At 41.2% G+C, this 20,066-nt stretch overlaps 1 protein-coding gene across 2 annotated transcripts; it reads left to right on the top strand.

The window, feature by feature from the left end:
• The first annotated feature begins 1,369 nt into the window (after positions 1-1,369).
• On the top strand, positions 1,370-5,046 carry LOC115953818 (aspartate aminotransferase, mitochondrial-like). Of its 2 annotated transcripts, XM_031071616.1 has the most exons (11): positions 1,370-1,460; positions 1,548-1,780; positions 1,878-1,963; positions 2,381-2,599; positions 2,812-2,917; positions 3,442-3,546; positions 3,613-3,785; positions 4,082-4,241; positions 4,348-4,443; positions 4,582-4,676; positions 4,798-5,046. In XM_031071616.1, the coding sequence occupies exons 2-11, from the start codon at positions 1,571-1,573 to the stop codon at positions 4,868-4,870; spliced, it is 1,323 nt and encodes a 440-aa protein (XP_030927476.1). In that variant the 5' UTR covers positions 1,370-1,460; positions 1,548-1,570; the 3' UTR covers positions 4,871-5,046. The 2 variants fall into 2 exon arrangements, with proteins under 2 accessions (XP_030927476.1, XP_030927477.1); XM_031071617.1 differs by having other exon boundaries at positions 1,398-1,780; positions 2,393-2,599.
• Positions 5,047-20,066: the final 15,020 nt, after the last annotated feature.

The following is a 20,066-nucleotide window of genomic DNA, read 5'->3' as shown; positions in this document are numbered from 1 at the left end:
AATCTGAACTTTTAAAAAAAAAACACACACACACACACACACACACAAAAACAAGCTTTAAATTTTGCTTTCAGAGTACATCATGCAGCTTCCTCTCTTCAGAAACTCTTCTCTTGGGCGAAGCAAACTTTAAATTCTGCCACTGCCATCTCCAACATCATAGCTTTAAATTTTGGCTTTGTTCTCCGCCAGTAATGTGTGTGTGACAGGGTGAAAGTATGAGAGAAAGAGAATGAGAAAGAGAGAGCTAGAGATGAAGAAAGAAAAAAAGAAGCAGAGAGGAGTCAAAGGACACGTTGTGTGGAGGAAGAGTTCTAGAAAAATAAAAAAATAAAAACAAGATGAGAGGAGTGGGGATGGGAATGGGGATACGCATGTGGAGGAGAAGAAACAAGAGAAAAAAAGAAAAAGAAAATGGTCCGTATGGATACAAGGAAAGAAAGGAAAAAGAATAAAAAATTACAATCAAATGTTACCACAATATTTTCATAATATTTTACAATAAATTTTAAGTAACAGATTGTTATTAGTTAATATTGGTGAGTAAAAAAATAATTACAATGATAAATTCAAATTAAAACTAATAATAAATGTAAATTTTGTTGTAAAAGTATTGCTAAAAATGTTATAGAAGTGCCATTTCAATACTCTGAAGTTGTAGACCCACCCACCCACCCACGTGCTTTGATTGGACAATGCTACTTTAATTCAAAATTTTGTACTATAATCAAGACTTGTCAACATGGAATGGAGCAAAGAGTTTTTATTATTATTATTATTATTATACTTCAATTTTTGTTCCAATTATCTAAGTGCATCACTGCATCTATTGTTAATAAAATGGCATGTTAAATAAATTATGGAATTTTTATGAAAAATATCTTTTATTTTATTTTTTTATTTTTCTATTTGTATAAATTTAATATATTTATTTATATTTTAAATAATTATTAAATTAATTATAACGTCATCATAGTTCAACCTCGGTCCCACTTTCAAAACCTTGAACCTCTTCTTTAACGGTTCATTAAACGGTCCGATTTTGAAAACCATGACAAATACTGACCCAATCCATTTATTAAATAGGTTAGTCATGTCAACTCATAACCTATAAATTCCATGTCGTTTCGTGTCAAGTTCACAAGTCCTATCCAATTTTGCCATCCTTAGACATATATTTTCATAACGCTACTTCGTTTCGTTGCTATAAAAGTACCTTTCAAGGACAATACTTTTGCCTAAACACCCACAAAGTCGCCACAACAATCACTTTGAAAACGAAAAGTATGCGATATATATATATATATATATATATATATATTTTTGGGAGAATAAAGTACAAAACTAAGGGCGTTTTTTCCGTTGATTCCTTAAAAAAACCGAGGAGCCCACTGGAACAGAAGACGAGAACATTAAAAAAACCACGGAAATGGGGAACTCTCTGTCTTTGAAAAACCAAGGTCCACGCAACTTTCTTCTTCTTTTCCCTTTACCAAAACATTTATATATTCTTTACATTCCTCATCAGAGTCACAGTGCTTGTTCAGAATCAGAGTGTACAAGAAATTGAATGAAACCAAAACCAAGGATCAACATTATCATGTGGAGGTTCATGGGATCAAGATTAACTGGTTCAACAAGGTGTATGTCAACCTCAACCAGGGCCCTTTGTAGGTTTGGTTGGTGGGACCGTGTGAGCCCAGCTGCTAAGGACCCCATCACTGGTGTCACTGAGGCTTTTCTTGCCGACAATAATCCCCACAAGATCAATCTCGGAGTGGTACACTTTTTTCTTTTATAAATTATGTTTCCCCCCCCCCCCCCCCTTTTTTTTGTGTGTATTTCTGATTTGTATGTGATACTGGTTTTAATTACAGGGAGCTTATAGGGATGATGAGGGGAAACCAGTTGTTCTTCAATGTGTTAGAAATGCAGAGGCAAAGATTGCTGGTTGTGATTTTATGTGAGTTTTAATTGTTGGGTGTTCTTTGATTGAGCTCAATCTTTCTTCTTCTTCTTCATTTGTTTTTGCTAAAATTCAATTTAGTTCTTTGACTTTTACTTTATGTCAAATTAGTTCTAAGGTTTAATCTTTGTAAATTTAGTTCCTCACCATGTAACAATGAGTCAATCTAGCCCTTATGTCCAAGTCTGTTAGCAAACAATTTCGTATAAATATTCTTTATTTTATTAAAATATAATTGAAAACATAATGAGATGTGCCATTTAATAAATTGATGATGACATGTACCATTTAATAGATTGGTGAGTAGTAGTTTAAAAAAAATTGAAAAATTGTTATAATCTAGTAATAGTCAAGGAACTAAATTGATTTATTTTCCCTACTTCCAAGTATTATATTCTAGTGTGATTTTGTTAGAAATGTTGGTAGGGAGTCAAATGCTACTGCAGTGGGTTCAAAATTGGTGGAGGAGAGTGTGAAACTGACTTATGGAAAAGATGCCAATGTTGTAAAAGAAGGGACTTTTGCTGGGCTCCAAGCTCTTTCAGGTACTGGTGCATGTCGTCTCTTTGCTGAGTTTCAGAGGCGCTTCCATCCTGAATCACCAATTTATTTTCCTGATCCAACTTGGTCCAAGTAAGCTTGTTCCGTACTCTTTGAAAAGGTTTTTCATTTTGTATGTTGATTTCACTATTTTATTATTATTGCTTTTAGATTTGATGAGTTGTTATTATGGTTAAAATACTTGTTTCTGCATTGACTTGGAATAAAACATAACTTGATCAATTAATCATTGCTTAAGTGCTTTGGGGTGTAAATCAATTCTTTTTTTATTGTGCATTTCATAGCCACCCCAATATCTGGAGAGATGCCCAAGTTCCAGTAAGAACCTTCCAGTACTACCATCCTGTTTCGAAGGGTTTAAACTTTGCAGCTCTCATGGATGATATAAAGGTATAAGAGTCTACTTGGATTTGTTAGTCATGAGGTTGAGGATAATACTGTTTCTATTGATGCAAAATAGATGTCATGCTTTCTAAGCATCTAACGCTTCATGCCACTCAAACAATAGAAGCTTATTTGTTCAATCAATAATGAATATGCTACATTTAAGGACTTTTTGTTTGAATATAAAATCCCTTTGGAACATTGTAATGTCAATAAGATGGTCCTTTTTAACAATCTTTTGATGGAAAGAAAGTAAATTGAGTGTTTTAGACTGCAGTCAATTAGAGAGGATTTTAACTTTTTCTTATTCTTTCACCAAAGGTAGAAACTCATGCATATCACATGCATTTTACAAGTGTTCGAATTTTGAGTCGAAACATGGAATCAACCAGTACCCACTTCCGTTGTCTTTAGCCAATGGAATATTTTTTGCCTACATTATCAATTGACTGCTGTGTACTACCTTATACAACAATGGAACAAAGGAAATGATTGACCGTCTTTCGTTTATTTCATTCGATGGTGTTTAGAATGCCCCAGATGCTTCCTTTTTTTTACTACATCCTTGTGCTCACAATCCAACTGGAGTTGACCCTACTGCAGAACAGTGGAGGGAGATCTCATATCAATTTAAGGTAATTTGTTAAATATAGTCTTTACTATATTTTTCTATATCTCTAATCATTTCAATCATTTTTCAGGTAAAGAGTCACTTTCCCTTCTTTGACGTGGCTTATCAAGGTTTTGCAAGTGGAGATCTTGACATGGATGCCCAAGCAATCCGGATTTTTCTTGAAGATGGACATTTGATAGGCTGTGCTCAGTCCTTTGCCAAAAACATGGGTTTATATGGACACCGAGTTGGTTGTCTCAGGTAATGAATTAGTGAGCACTTTGTCTAAAAAAATATGAGAATCTCTATCATTTTAATCAATGGGCAACAGCCAGTAGGTAATGGGGCAGTATATGTAAAATGTCTTGGAAAACAAATTTGGATGAGACAGAGCAATGCACTCCCTTGCCATACCCATATAGATTCAATCTTTAGGTGGACAGCAAGTACTACCTAAATAGTTAATGTGTTATTATGTTACTGAAATTGCTCTCAATCTGTCTTTTGGTGTGGAATTTAGCATTTATCACTTCTTCTTACCCCACTTAAAATTTTAGTGTCCTTTGTGCTGATGCGAAGCAAGCAGTTGCAGTTAAAAGCCAATTGCAGCAGATTGCCAGGGCAATGTACAGCAATCCTCCTATTCATGGTCTATTGCTAGTCTCTACAATCTTGAGTGATCCAGAGACCAAGGCACTTTGGGTCAAAGAGGTGAAGGTAATGAAAACTTTCATATGTTTGTTTTGGTCCATTTTTTTTCCTCTTCCATTTGGAGTAGGGACTAATATGTGCCTTTATTGATAAGCTTACACTATAATATAAGGTCATGGCAAATCGTATTCAACAAATGCGGTCTACTCTGCGTGAAAGTCTTGAGAAGTTGGCTTCTCCTCTCAACTGGGAGCACATAACTAACCAGGTTGGGTGTTTGTGTATGTCTGTTTTGGACCAGTATATGCTTGTTTCATGACTGAAGTTTTTTAGTGTGGTTTCACAACAAAATTTTTGACTAGTTGGGCACAAATTCTTGTTAACTCACTGCTGTGCTATGCTATAGGTTGGGATGTTTTGCTTCTCTGGCTTAAGTGCTGATCAGGTTGATCGGCTAGTGAGGGAATTCCACATATACTTGACTCGAGATGGACGTATGAGGTATATTTATTTTTGAAAAATTAAGATTTTTGTTGTTTGTACTAATTCCTTTTATTTTAATTTTTTTTATAAAAAATGCCATAAACTATTTCTACCTGTACTTATACATCATCATCGGCAGCATGGCGGGTGTAACTACAAGCAATGTGAGTTACTTGGCAAATGCAATACATGAAGTTACAAGATATAATTGAGAAGCCTCAAATGTCTGTTAACAGGAGTCTTTAATATTACATTTGTACCATTTATTTTGAGATGGTTGAAATCCCATCCTTTACACATGATGTTACTACCAAAACTTAATAGTGGTTATTCAGGAATATAAGAGGAAAGCCCATGAATACATATATCAGATGTTATCAGCTATTGCTGAAACTATGGTCCAGGCTCACAAATGATGAAATTGCTAGTTCCTTGTTTCATTTACACAGCAAGCAAGGTTCTTATTGGGACCATATCACCTAGAATTTAAAGCCTGTTACGCTTCCTATAATCTATAGATTTAGAACATTCCTTGTGTGGAACCTACATCCAAGGATAGTTTAGATCTGTGCAACTGCATTTAAGTTTATATTTATCCCACTTTTGGCATGATAGAATGTACCACCTTAGAAAAGTTCTGGCTTCTAAATCAGATGCTGCAACTTTGATTTGGACTTGTCATTTTATCTCTTATTTCTTTTACATGATTTAGGACCATTTAAAATTTTAAATGACATATTACTAGATATACTCTTAGATTGTTTCATAAATAAAAAAATAAAAAAAGATATACTCTTAGATTTGTAATAATTAAATAAAATGAGATACATCCATTTGAAATGAAGAGAATACTATTTCAAAGAAAGCAAGAAAAAATAGTGCACACATTTCCTCGTCTTATCTTCCATCAATTGCAGGACTTGTAGCATAGGCTAAACTGTAATTCTTGATGGAATTCCTGTCTCGATGCCAGAAAATGATAAGAGAAACTGACAACAAATGGAAGATTGTGGTACTGTTAAAGATCATGGTACACTTAATCTTGAGTAGAAAACTACTACTCATGCAGATAAGCATAAAAGTTAAAAGCAAAACAAATCAATTTGCTATTTGACACCAGAATTGTTTTGAATCCATGGAACGTCTGGGGTGAATGCATCAAGGAATAGGTTGTCTTGTTTCTGTCTAAAATATGCCTTACAAATGATGGCCCAGAAGCACATGGAGCCACCAGGGACAAAGTCCAATTTGCTAGCAGATGAGGTGCCCACAATTTATGGATAATGAACGAAAATGACTTGAAGAAGTCTTTGTTTGTTTGATTAATATCCCAGTCTCTGCCTTTCAATTTCGTAAGGTTGTTCAGCCTTTTCTTCATTAATTAAAATGCGAACAATAAGAGATCTTTAGGATATGTTTCTGGCTTCCATTTTCTTGGTTGATTAAAAGAATAAAGGATTTTCTTGGAACATCTCAGGGGACGTTAATGGCTTTTCCTCTTACTAAAATACCAAATTAAGGATAGGATTTTTCCGTAACTATTGACATGATTTATTGTGATTGGCACATAGTGAAAATAGTTAGTGGTGAGTTAAGATAGAAATATGATATTAGTGGTGTAAGGACGCGATTCGTGGCGGACCGTAACAGTGTCGGGTTCGCACGTAAAAAGGCCCCTAACAATATCATTTGTAGAGCGTGGGTTTGAAAGGCTAGGCCCTGGTTGACAGGCGGTGGGTTTTTCGCGTTGTTCGTACGAGTTTAAGTTTTCCTTCACCCCTGGAGTCTTTCTCCTGGAGGTGGGCTGGGAGGCTCTGGTTTTTGGCCATTTTTCCCAACCCCTGTTGGGTGCACTAACTTTTACATTATATAGTCCTTCTTGGTTGATCCTAACCCTCCACTTGTAGGTCAGGCAGGAGCTTATTTCTGTATCCATCCCATCAACCGTCCCGTCTAACTTTCTATTAGTTGCATGGATCGAAGTTTACACCGTCCAAACGTCTTTTCTCATTAATCAGCTCTGAGTATTGGCAGGTGCATTTACTGAAGAGGGAACGCATTTTCCTTGGTCCAATTTCACACCCTGCTTCCCTATGGGTCCCATTCCGTTCACATCCCCTTGAGGGGGCTTTTTGGGGATTGCCTACACCATGGTGTTGGTCTTCCCATTGAAACTTTGGAATGCCGAGGACAGGGTAGGTTCTCAGCCGTTCCCCTTACTACCTCGGCCACTGATCATTCGTTTTCGGCAAGATACCTCCTCGGCACGGGCCCTGGGCCCAGATAGAGTTTGGGCCGGATTGCAGACCTCTCGGACCCACAATAGCCCCTCAAAATCCTGCTATCCGTCCCCTCGGACGGATAGGAGGGTTTTGATGACATCAGGGATCTGCCAATGCCTATCAATCCTTGTCACCTATCAATTCCCGAGGTTTTTCACCTGCCCAAGGCACGTTCCTAGAGCCGTTGGAAGGCGAAACGTGGCCTCATTAAATACGGGCGGCTTGGTGTTTCCCACGTTCAACGGTATAATGGAAATCGAACGGTGGTGATCTCCTGGCCTCTTTGGGCGGGAAAAAGGGCGTGCAGTTTACCTTAGAAAGTATAAAAGATTTTTTGGAGATGGATCCGTCTCTCCAGTTCTGTACTTAAGAGTTTTAGTGCGTGTATTCAGGGTTCATCCGAACTTCCGCCCAAATTCAAGTCTATCTCAAGCACATATAGCCCATCCGAAGCGTAATTCTCCTTTTATGTAAGTTCCCTATCTCCATTACCTCGCGTTTTTTTCTTTTCTGAGTTTATTTCTCTTTGGCTCCCTTTCTTTTCCGTCGCGGGTTAGGTTTGTTTTAGTAAATGACAAAGGCGACTAAATTGAGATTGAGGAAGTTGGTCGATACTGAAGAGGCGATGAATAAGTTCATCGTTGATTATAGGATTCCCCCCAACGTAAGTCTGGAGCACTATAAGATGGGGGAATGGCACATTAAGAGGGGAACGGGCGCGGTTGTAATTCCTGTCCTCGCCTTTGTAGAGGGAGGTATGAGAATCCCTATGGGACCAGTGACGAGGGGTTACCTCAAGCATTTCCGTTTAGCCCCTACCCAGTGCGCCGGCAACGTTCTTAGGATTTTGGGTTGCGTGGACGCTTTAAACGAGAAGATGGGTTTAAGACTGACCTATCATGATGTAAACTGGTGCTATAACCTCCAGAAATTGAAAGGAAAAACCTACTATATGAGGTCGAGGGATGATAGGGTTCGGTTGATCCAGTGCCTCCCTGATTCCAACAAGGGACTGAACAAGAATTTCCTTATCGTCTCTGGGGAGTGGCATGATGGCAATCCATGCCCCGTAGTAGAAGGAGAACCAGGTGGGGTATTAAGAATGGAAGAGGGATAACCCTTTAAACCATTCTAACCTAACGTCTTCCGATAACTAACCATGCATATATGTTTGTTGTTTTTGTAGATGAACACGCCTATACACGGCATTTTCATTTAGTCAATCGGGCGGACTTGGACACCGTTTTACAAGCGGCGGTTTTTGTGAATGACAGTGATGGCCAAGTCCGTGCAGCTCACAAAATACTAGGGTACCCTCCGGTTCAGAAGTCATTCGAGGACGCAAAGCACATGATCAGTGCCCGCCGTCCTTGGCTTCCAAAAATTACCGTGGTAAAGAAGGGATTTTTAATCTCGCAGGAGCCAACTGTCCCCAAGAACCTCCCCCTGGTGGGCCCCTCTTCATCTCATCAAGCAGCAGAGGACGAAGGTGAGCCAGATCAGCCGGAGGAAGGGTTCGGGGTATTTGACTTAGTCTACCAATCCGAGGACCCTCCTGGTGACCTAGGTGACCCAGCCTTGTCCGAGGCGGAATTGTCATTAATAGGCACCTCTTCTCAAGCCGAGATGGGAGTCAAGAGAATACCTTTAACCCCCCTTCTTCAACTCTTCGAGGACCAACCAGGGAAGGATACCCAGGAGGCACCACAACCCACTGCTCCTCCTCCACCACCTCGGCCCCTTACAATCCAAACCAGGTCATCCTCCACCAAGTCTCAGCCACAATCCACCCGCCCCGAACCTCCCGCCTCCTCCCAATCAGCTCGGTCTCCCTCGACATGAAGGTGCTGATTCCAAGAGAAAGAGGAGCCCTAAGGGCAAGGACATCGTGGACGAGGGAAAATCCCAACCTCCTAAGGAGAAGGATGAGACTCCGCGCACAAAACAACTGAAGATCGGACCCCAAGGCAAAGGCAAAGGACCCGCAGTTCAAACCTCTCAAGGCAAGGGAAAAGGAATTGATTCACAACCCCTGCCGAGCGCCTGGCTTCCTGCCCCAATGCTTCACGGGGGTCCATTACTGAAAACTGCCTCTCTGAGGGACTTTGGAGACGGCGAGGGTGGATACGTGGCGGATGCATTAGGGAGAACCATGTTACTCCCTAATGACATGGATGAGCTGAAGAGAATGAGGATGCAGGAGGTTTTTCTCAGTACTAAGAGATACTTGGGCATGGTAAGATTTCTTGCAACCTAACACTTTATTAACTCTTGTCACCGGCTTGTCACTCACTTCACGTGTTCATCTTTCTTGACAGGCTCTCCAGGCAACCTACAGGATGGAGGAAGAAGTGCATGACAGGGGTAAGGCGGCCGAGAACGAACGCAAGAAGCGTATAACGACCTCAAAGACCCTCGAAGCTTCTGAAAAGGAACTCGCCAAAGTCAATGATGATTTAACAATGACTACCCGCGAGAGGGATAACGTCTCGGCGGGCCTTGCTAGTGCCCAAAAGCAGGCCAAGGACCAAACCAAGCGCGCAATTGAAGCCGAGGACCAGCTGCGAACAGCCAGAGATCTGATCGAGGATTTAAATAAGCAGCTGGTCGCGGCTCTGCATGAGAAAGGAGTGGCAGAATATGCCCGTGATGAAGCCGTAAAGGCAAAGCAGGAGGCCGAGTTTGCCAGGAATGAGGCAGAGGCCTCCAAGAACGCGGCCGAGGACGATGGTTACAACATGGGAGTAGCCGAAACCCAAGCCACCCTTAAGGCGCAGATTCCTGGAGTGTGCAGGTTTTATTGCTTCCAGGTCTGGGAAGAAGCATTGAAGCGAGCTGGGGTGGACGCTTCATCAGATTTGTGGAAGGCAGAGAGCGTATTCTATCCAGCGGCCATCCGCGAGACCACTTCCACCAGCTCTACGACCACGGATGATCAACTCGAGGAAGGGGTCACCCCGTCGAAAAACCTACAAGCCAGTGATTCCTCTAGCAAAGAGCCCAAAGATGGAAAACTTCAGGATGTGATAGTGATACCGCAGCATGCGGATCCTGGGGCACCTACAGAGGTTACTGAGCCCGAGGTTGGCATTCAGGTGCCCAGTACAGAAGAACCAGCCACACTTGCACAGCTGCCAAAGGCTATTCCCCTTACTACGGTCCCTCAGAGTACCAGTGCTGACCCTGTTCAGCCTTCCCCAGAAGGAACCGTCATTCCGGGCATCGAAGCTGATCTTGCTCCCACTTCCCAAGATGTGACCGACAAAAAAGCAGAAAAGTAGAAACCTTCGTTGGGCTTTTGTATTCGTTTCTATTTGAACGATTAACTTGTTTCTTTTCTTTTCACAAACTTCCTAATTTATTGATGGTTTACAAGCATTTGAACATGTATATATGAAATCTTGTTTTTCCTCTTTCCTTCTAATTACATCGTTAACCGCCCTCGTTGATGCGCGCTATTTGCTTATGAACTCTGCGCTGATTTATTTTAACATGTACAAATAGCTATGCATGCAATACATTTATCATCATGTTCCCCGAATCCCAATTTACCTGCACCCACAGAGGCCTTAGATTCATTCCTAACCTTCGTCTTACGAAGATATAAGCACCATTTTCGACGTCACGCACAATGGCTAAATCTTGCTTAGTGCCTGGTTTTCCTCATCCAAGTAGTTGGTTTCCTCATAGGCTTGAGTCCGTGGACCATGCAATGCCCTGGTTCTGTCCAAAACCTAGTTTTCCTCATCCAAGTAGTTGGTTTCCCCATAGGCTTGAGTCCAAGGACCATGCAATGCCCTGATTCTGTCCAAAACCTAGTTTTCTTCATCCAAGTAGTTGGTTTCCCCATAGGCTTGAGTCCGTGGACCATGCAATGCCTTGATTCTGTCCAAAACCTAGTTTTCCTCATCCAAGTAGTTGGTTTCCCCATAGGCTTGAGTCCGAGGACCATGCAATGCCCTGATTATGTCCAAAACCTAGTTTTCCTCATCCAAGTAGTTGGTTTCCCCATAGGCTTGAGTCCGAGGACCATGCAATGCCCAGGTTCTGTCCAAAACCTAGTTTTCCTCATCCAAGTAGTTGGTTTCCTCATAGGCTTGAGTCCGAGGACCATGCCAATGCCCTGGTTTCTGTCCAAAACCTAGTTTTCCCTCATCCAGTAGTTGGTTTTCCCCATAGGCTTGAGTCCGTGGACCATACAATGCCCTGGTTCTGTCCAAAACCTAGTTTTCCATCATCCAGGTAGTTGGTTTCCCCATAGGCTTTGAGTCCGTGGACATACAATGCCCTGGTTCTGTCCAAAACCTAGTTTTCCTCATCCAGGTAGTTGGTTTCCCATAGGCTTGAGTCCGTGGACCATACAATGCCCTGGTTCTGTCCAAAACCTAGTTTTCCTCATCCAGGTAGTTGGTTTCCCCATAGGCTTGAGTCCGTGGACCATGCAATGCCCTGGTTCTGTCCAAAACCTAGTTTTTCTCATCCAAGTAGTTGGTTTCCCCATAGGCTTGACCGTGGACCAATGCAATGCCCTGGTTCTGTCCAAAACCTAGTTTTCTTTGGCACTGGAACTTGGTTTTACGGGAGTTAGCTCCTCGGCCAAGCCCTTAGAATTATTCGCACGATTAACGCTGACAAACGTAGCCCCTAATCAAGAAGCATAGCCCCTAACGGAACTTTACGCTGAAACTCTATAACCAATTGTTAGGAATAAAAAATGAACTATTTCGACCTACCGCCTATGCCAACACACAAGCCTCTAGAATTATTCGCGCGATTAACGCTGACAAACGTAGCCCCTATTCAAGAAGCATAGCCCCTAACGGAACTTTACGCTGAAACTCTATAACCAATTGTTAGGAATAAAAAAGGAACTATTTCGACCTACCGCCTATGCCAACACACAAGCCTTCCCACAGACGGCGCCAATTGTAAGGACACGATTCGTGGCGGACCGTAACAGTGTCGGGTTCGCGCGTGAAAATGCCCTAACAATATCATTTGTAGAGCGTGGGTTTAGAAGGCTAGGCCTTGATCGACAGGCGGTGGGTTTTTCGTGGTGTTCGTACAAGTTTAAGTTTTCCTTCACCCCTGGAGTCTTTCTCCTGGAGGTGAGCTGGGAGGCTCTGGTTTTTGGCCATTTTTCCCAACTCCCTGTTGGTGCACCTTCCTTTTTATTATATAGTCCGTCTTGGTTGATCCTGACCCTCCACTTGTAGGTCAGGCAGGAGCTTATTTCTGTATCCATCCCATCAACCGTCCCGTCTAACTTTCTATTAGTTGCATGGATCGAAGTTTATACCGTCTAAACGTCTTTTCTCATTAATCAGCTCTGGGTATTGGCAGGTGCATTTACTGAAGAGAGGACGCATTTTCCTTGGTCCAATTTCACACCCTGCTTCCCTATGGGCCCCATTCCGTTCACATCCCCTTAAGGGGGCTGTTTGGGGATTGCCTACACCATGGTGTTGGTCTTCCCATTGAAGCTCTGGAATGCCGAGGACAGGGTAAGTTCTCAGCCGTTCCCCTTGCTACCTCGGCCACTGATCATTCGTCTTCGGCAAGATACCTCCTCGGCACGGGCCCTGGGCCCAGATAGAGTTTGGGCCGGATTGCCGACCTCTCGGACCCACAGTTTTTTTTATAAGTGCTTTTGTTAAATCTCTAAAATCATGTACATGATTTTTTTTTAATCCATAGGTTGTTACTATCTTATGGTTTAATTTGTAAGATTATTTAGCTATGTGTGCGCGTGCGCGCATGTGAGTGAGCGTGTGAGAAAGACTTAAAACAAAGTATATGGAAAAATTTTATCTTTAAATCTATTTGGAGGAAATTACTCTATCCCACCACATAACAATTGATAAAATCATTTATGTGTACTTTCAGTCACACAACTTATTTAATAAATCATGTAACTTGTTTAAAGAATACATATGGATGATTTATGAGTTGCCACATATTAGATTAGGATATCTCCAAACCAATTTGGACAAATTTTTTTTCCAAATAATATAATCATGTAAACATAATATGAGCATAAACATATTCATTAACATAAACATAAACAAAGATAAATAAAATAAATTGGCGTAAATATATTTTTAGTCCCTAAATTTTGGACTTATTTCTATTTTGGTCCCTACATTTCTATTTACCGCTTTTAGTCTCTAAAATGAAAAACGCGTTCCACTTTGATCCTTATAGTTACTCACTTAACGAAAATTACTAATGTGGCAAACGGAGTGCACTGTTGGCACAGTAAATGCTAATGTGTCCATTAAAATAATATTAAAAATTTATTTGGTATTTAAAATATGCCACTTCAGAATTTTAATTTAAAATTTTAAAAACAAAGAATTTCTAATGTTCTAATTTTCTTTTCATTATTTTTTCGGAAGAATGTGTAGATTTTTCTCATGTTCTTCCCCAGAAAATGATTGACTGTTCTCCATGTTCTTCCCCAAGAACATGGTTGCCCAAAAAATTAAAAACTCGAGATTTTCTTGCATTTTTTAGCATCAAAATAGGGAAAAACACATACAAAAACCATGATCAAACTTAGCAATTCTAACACAATCAACAAACAAAATTCAAACCATGGTTAGATCAAAAACAAAAACATCAAAACCTAAAGCCAATTCTCATCAATAAAATACACCTAAACCCAAGCCAATCCTTATCAGTTTTAGACCTGGTTAGAATTGAAACCCAAAATAAACATGAATTCAAATCTAATTTCATCTTAAACATAAACACAACCTAGAAATTTTAATCTTACGAATACAAACTCAGAACACAACTAGAATACAAGATCACAAATATAATAACCTCCATAACACAAGAACACACACAAACCCGAAACCTCCAGCAGTTCAAACATCAAAACCCATTAAGACCAAAACATCTCAAATCCAAAACACCAAAACATCTCAAATCCAAAAATCCATTGAGACCAAAACCCAGCAATCACAATTTGATTGAGAGAGACCCACCGATTTGATAGAGATACACCAATTTGAGAGAGAAATTGAGTCGAGTCGTGCTACCTTGCTCTTCCTCCAAACCTCGATCTGATACTTTCAATTATTCAAATCTAAAACACACACACACACACACACACACACACACACACACACACACACACACACACACACACACACACACACACACACACACACACACACACACACACACACACACACACACACACACACACAACACACACACACACACACACACACACACACACACACACACACACACACACACACACACACACACACACACACACACACACACACACAGTTAGAGAATGTTTTCGGCGAAGACAGCGCGACAGAGAGGATCGTCTGCGACGGCGTCGAAGGAGAATGGTGTGAATGTTGAAGAGCGAAAGGGTCGAGTTCACCGCCGATCTTAGACCCTCTCTCTCTCTAAACCCAAATCCAAACCACCGTCGACCTCAGCCCCTCTCTCTACCCAAATCCAAAGCACCACATCTCAGCCTCACTTTCTCTAAACCTAGATCAAAGCCATATCCCAAAAACTACAACCTGAACGTAAAGAGAAAAAGAAATAAGAGAAAGCAAAGAGGGAGAGAGCGGAGTTTGAGTGTTTGACCAGAGAGGGAGATAGAGTTAGGAAAATGAAAAATTTAAGAAAAATTGAGAAAGTTACTACAAGTTTTTTTTTTTTTCCCCTTAATCTTTAAAACTGAAAAAAAAAAAAAGAAGGTTCTTTTAAAAAAAAAATTAAAATTAGAATTGCAAAATAAAAATTTATTTTTTTAAAAAAATTTAAAATTAAAATGCTGAAGTGGCATATTTTAAATACCAAATAATTTTTTGTAATATTATTTTAATGAACACGTTAGCATTTACTGTGCCAACAGTGCACTTCGTTTGCCACATTAGCAGTTTCTTCGTTTGCCACATCAGTAATTTCCGTTAAGTGAGTGACAGTAAGGACTAAAATGAAACTCGTTTTTCATTTTAGGGACTAAAATTGGTAAAATATAATTGTAAGGATCAAAATAAAAATGACCCTAAAATATAAGGACCAAAAGTACATTTACGTCTTTAATTTTTTCAAATATCATATTTTTGTTCTAAACATGTATAAGACAAATAAAATATTAAAATGGAAAACGAAATTAAAATATTGATATCAATATAATTGTATTCAAGAAAATAATTGTAGGGACACGATTCTTTTGGGGCCCAATAATGATGTTGGGCTCGTACATGAAAGATCCCTCACAATATGATTTGTAGAGAGTGGGCTTAAAAAGCTTGCCTTTGGTCACGGGGCGATGTTCCGGTCTTGATTTTAGAGGAATTCCTGTAGAAAAAGGAGTCGGGTTTGAATATTTAAGCCCTATAGCATCGCATCTTATGGGGTTGGGCTCCTCGGACTTGATCCGAGGACCATTAAGGTCTTACCCCGGTTACCCAACGGTGGTTTTTTTTATGATGGCACATGTGTTGTTAAGGTGTTTTCACCCATGGAGTTTCTTTTTGGAGATAGGATCAGAGCCCCCTTCTAGGTTCACTTACTTTTTCTTTTATACTAGCTTACGTCCGCTGTCCTTCGTCCACGTGTAGGGTCAACCTTTACAAGACTGATATTTGTCCCATCAGTCTAATCCCAGAATTGTTGGGGATGGTTGATAAAGCTGGAGAATATGGCTCTGTTAGGTGCAGAGTCTTATCTGGGAAGGGTAGTAAGGATAACTCTCCCAAGATATTTTAGATCTCCTTCCACATTTATTCCTTTATCTCTTTTTTACCCCTACCCTCAATGGAGCTTTGGGTCTGCCGAGGACGAAACTGTCCTCGGCTGCATCTCCAGGCCATTACCTTTTTCGGCTTGGGCCTTTGGACTCCCCACGAGCAAGTGGGCCTGGCCCATAAATTATTGGGCCCCACAATAGCCCCTCAAAACCCTGTTGTCCAACATCCTGGTTGGAATGGGGGGTTTTGGTAATACCAGGCCTTTATTGTGACTCACTTAATTCAACCTTTGACTGACACTGGCGACTCTTCACCTGCCCAAGAAGTGTACCGGTCTACAAGATGCTCCTCTTAATTTCTTCATGATGCGCTTATGCCGTTTGGTTATCCGAAGCGCGTCTTTAATATCTTCCCTTCACGAGACTGGTGTATTCTTGTCTGCAGATTTCCTCGGGGATCTGAACACATTGAGTATTCTCCTCTTCGTCCCCTATATAAAGAGGAGAAACAAGAATCGTTTCTCCCACAGATGAATCCCTTTAATCCCTCCAAGATTTGAAAACCCTTAGATTCCTTCCGGAGTTTACTTTTACTCTCCGGTTATTCCTTAACCTGAAATACACTCGCCATAGCAGTAAGCAATGAAAAAACTATTCCCTTCCCATAAACGCCCTGTCTTAACGAAGCTCGAAATGGCTCGGTCAGGGCAAGGATGGCGGAGACTTAAGATTTGTCCCCCCTTCCTTTCAGCCAAAATCCGAAGCAGGGGCTCATCACGTCAAACTTTCGGCGTGACTGAGTCGAGAATTCCCATCATCGTAACCAACCGCTCTCTTACGAGCATACCTAATATGGCCTCAGTGTGTTAGGAGTCAGGAACGAGGCAGGGACTAAGTGTCTCTGCTTCTTCCTCTCTTCGTTCACTGGTGGCCCCCTCCGCCTCCCTTTCTTAGTCTTCCCAGCACCAGATCCCTCCTGGTGCTTTCACTTCTCCCTCTTTTGCTCATTTTTCTTTCTTTTCATCTCTTCTCTCTTCTTCTCCTCCTTCTTTACTCATGTCCTCCATCTTCCTCATTCATCTCCTTCAAATTCTTCTTCCTTCTCCTTCATCTTTTTCCAAAGAAGGTTCTTCTTTCGATATGAGCAATACTGAGGCAGAGATTGGAGAGACTTTGAAGACGAGTTTAAAAGACACCTGACTGTTTACTTATCTGTACTGCGGATGTTAGTGTTGCTTTGGCAGCTCACCTTTTGTATAGGCTTGTTTGAGCCCCATTTTGTACGTTGTAATAATTTTATATTAATAAAAGTTGTTGTTATTTTACTTCGCATGTTCTGTCTATGTTTTTACAAATTTGCAAGCGCTGCTAAACACAATAATATATCATTTGAATCAATGATAACTAAAGCCAAAATATTTGCTGATAAAAAGATGTCACCATAACTTTAATAGAATTGTTTGACATAGCAATGCGTACCTGTAAATAGCGATACTTGCCCGAAACAGAGCCGAGATTAGAACTGGATGTTCTATGTGGTGTAGGAAGTAATTATTCGAAGACATATCACCCGCAAAAATGAACAGCCCCCTTAGGCTACCGAATAGCGGAGCGTCCCGCCATCATCCTAACACTCTTATTGGCCTTAACATTTTACAGTATTTGAGCCGAGGACTTTCCCTATCCGAGCAGTTGGTTTCTCCATAGGCTTGAGTCCGAGGACCATGCAAGGCCTTGGTACTGTCCAACACTTGTAATTTTTCTCTGTTTTTTTTTTTACTCGGTTTCCCCCATAGGCTTGAGTCCGAGGACCATGCAAGGCCTTGGTTCTGTCCAACACTCGTAATTTTTATTTTTTGTACTCGGTTTCCCCATAGGCTTGAGTCCGAGAACCATGCAAGGCCTTGGTTCTGTCCAACACTCGTAATTTTTATTTTTTGTACTTGGTTTCCCCATAGGCTTGAGTCCGAGGACCATGCAAGGCCTTGGTTCTGTCCAAAACTTGTAATTTTTATTTTTTCTACTTGGTTTCCCCATAGGCTTGAGTTTGAGGACCATGCAAGGCCTTGGTTCTGTCCAAAACTTGTAATTTTTATTTTTGTACTTGGTTTCCCCATAGGCTTGAGTCCGAGGACCATGCAAGGCCTTGATTCTGTCCAAAACTTGTAATTTTTATTTTTGTACTTGGTTTCCCCATAGGCTTGAGTCCGAGGACCATGCAAGGCCTTGGTTCTGTCCCTGGGCCCCTATGCTGAACAGGCCTGGGCCGCGAATTTACTGGGCCCACAAATTAAGAGGTATTCCCGTAGTCTTTGGTCATGCGGTACTTTTTGGCGTCCCAGTGTTCGAGGTGCGCCTTCACGAGACTCCTTTAATCTCAGGGTTGCAGACGTCGTTGGAAATCGAGCCAGAGACATTTTGTCTGTAGCGTTCCTTGGGACGCTGCGTGAATTAAATGCCACCACCTCATCTTTTTAAATAAATAAGAAAGAAATTTGCTTTACCTACGCACAAATCCTTCAGTTTCCTCCCTTAGCACATCATGTTTGAGGCGAGGGTTGGGGAAAAGGAACTCTCTCCGCCACAGAGGCGCCGTGTCCTCCTGAGACTCAAAAGAGTGATGCACGGGCAAAGGAGGCATAAATTCAAGAGAATATTCCAGTTCGATAGAGGGGAAAGGGTGTTTCTCCCTCTTTTAGTCAAAATCCGAAGCAGGTTCTGTTCATGCCAGAATTTTGGTGTGTCAGAAGAAAGATTCTCCGCCACCAGCGCCTCTGCCTTGTCACAGACAAACTTTTGGTGAAGGCTCCTCAGCTTCCGGCTCCCCGCATCTTTCCTTCAGCGGTGTGAGGCTCAAGTTGGGTTCTTTTGCTGCCTGAGTTATGGGCGTGCAAAAGCATTGAGGAGGAATAAGGTCTCGAAGCAGTAGCCAACTCTCCTCTGTGCTACCTCCTCGGCTTTATCTTCACTCTCTTGTATTTTTCTTTACTTACGTGGTTAGCTTTAATGTAAGCTTGTTTCAGCTTTTCATTGTACACTGTACTGTTCCTTTGTCTTAATAAAAGATGTGTTTATTTCTTTATACATACTTTTCTTCTCTGCAACAACTACTTTGTGCATGAATATTAAATGTAAGCTTGCCCTTAATGATATTCCGGGCAGAAAAATGCCTTAACGCAAATTCCTACTGGTTTAAACTCACAAATATTATCAAGTATAACAAGGGTAATCCTTAATAAATTAAACTCTTGGAACTAACCAGGATAACCGCTGAGTGCTGCGCGATGCACGCTAGACCAATGTCCGAGAACGATAAACTCGAAATAATTCGTCCGAGAGGGTGGCCGAGTAGCGAGGGACTTTGATTGTGCTTTTGGGTAATACATTGCACCGTATCACATCAACCCCTTTGGTACTGGGGATCAGAGGGTAGACCGGGGAATCCGTGCAATTAAGGGATTAACCCAACTGTTAACGAGGAGTTCTCTTCGGATGGATTTTGAGGTCTATGTGCCATAGTTTTTTTATTTTTATTTTTATTTTTAATAGTTGGTTTCCCCATAGGCTTGGGTCCGAGGACCATGCAAGGCCTTGGTTCTGCCTAAAACTTGTAAGGTTTTCTTTTTGTACTTGGTTTCCCCATAGGCTTGAGTCCGAGGACCATGCAAGGCCTTGGTTCTGTCCAAAACTTGTGATTTTTTCTTTTTGTACTTGGTTTCCCCATAGGCTTGAGTCCGAAGGACCATGCAAGGCCTTGGTTCTGTCCAAAACTTGTGAGGTTTTCCTTTTTGTACTTGGTTTCCCCATAGGCTTGAAGTCCGAGGACCATGCAAGGCTTGTTCTGTCCAAAACTTGTGATTTTTTCTTTTTTGTACTTGGTTTCCCCATAGGCTTGATCCGAGGACCATGCAAGGCCTTGGTTCTGTCCAAAACTTGTAAGATTTCTTTTATGTACTTGGTTTTCCCATAGGCTTGAGTCCGAAGACCATGCAAGGCCTTAGTTCTGTCCAAAACTTGTAAGATTTTCTTCTTTTGTACTTGGTTTCCCCATAGGCTTGAGTCTGAGGACCATGCAAGGCCTTGGTTCTGTCCAAAACTTATGAGATTTCTTTTATGTACTTGGTTTCCCCATAGGCTTGAGTCCGAGGACCATGCAAGGCCTTGGTTCTGTCTGACTTGTAAGATTTCTCTTTTATACTTGGTTTCCCCATGAGTCCGAGGACCATGCAAGGCCTTGGTTCTGTCCAAAACTTATGAGATTTCTCTTTTGTACTTGGTTTCCCCATAGGCTTGAGTCCGAGGACCATGCAAGGCCTTGGTTCTGTCCAAAACTTATGAGATTTCTCTTTTGTACTTGGTTTCCCCATAGGCTTGAGTTCGAGGACCATGCAAGGC

Source organism: Quercus lobata, chromosome 7, assembly GCF_001633185.2.
Source record: "Quercus lobata isolate SW786 chromosome 7, ValleyOak3.0 Primary Assembly, whole genome shotgun sequence".
Classification (NCBI taxonomy): Eukaryota; Viridiplantae; Streptophyta; class Magnoliopsida; order Fagales; family Fagaceae; genus Quercus; species Quercus lobata.
This window is presented reverse-complemented; position numbering and strand designations above follow the sequence as displayed.

What these genes read in the sequence shown, in the direction of transcription:
- LOC115953818 (XM_031071616.1), top strand. Translation starts at nt 1,571, where the DNA reads ATGAAACCAAAACCAAGGATCAACATTATCATGTGGAGGTTCATGGGA. An exon ending in ATTGCTGGTTGTGATTTTAT is followed by an intron (nt 1,964 to 2,380) that starts GTGAGTTTTAAT and finishes TGATTTTGTTAG; the next exon opens with AAATGTTGGTAGGGAGTCAA. An exon ending in CACCGAGTTGGTTGTCTCAG is followed by an intron (nt 3,786 to 4,081) that starts GTAATGAATTAG and finishes TTAAAATTTTAG; the next exon opens with TGTCCTTTGTGCTGATGCGA.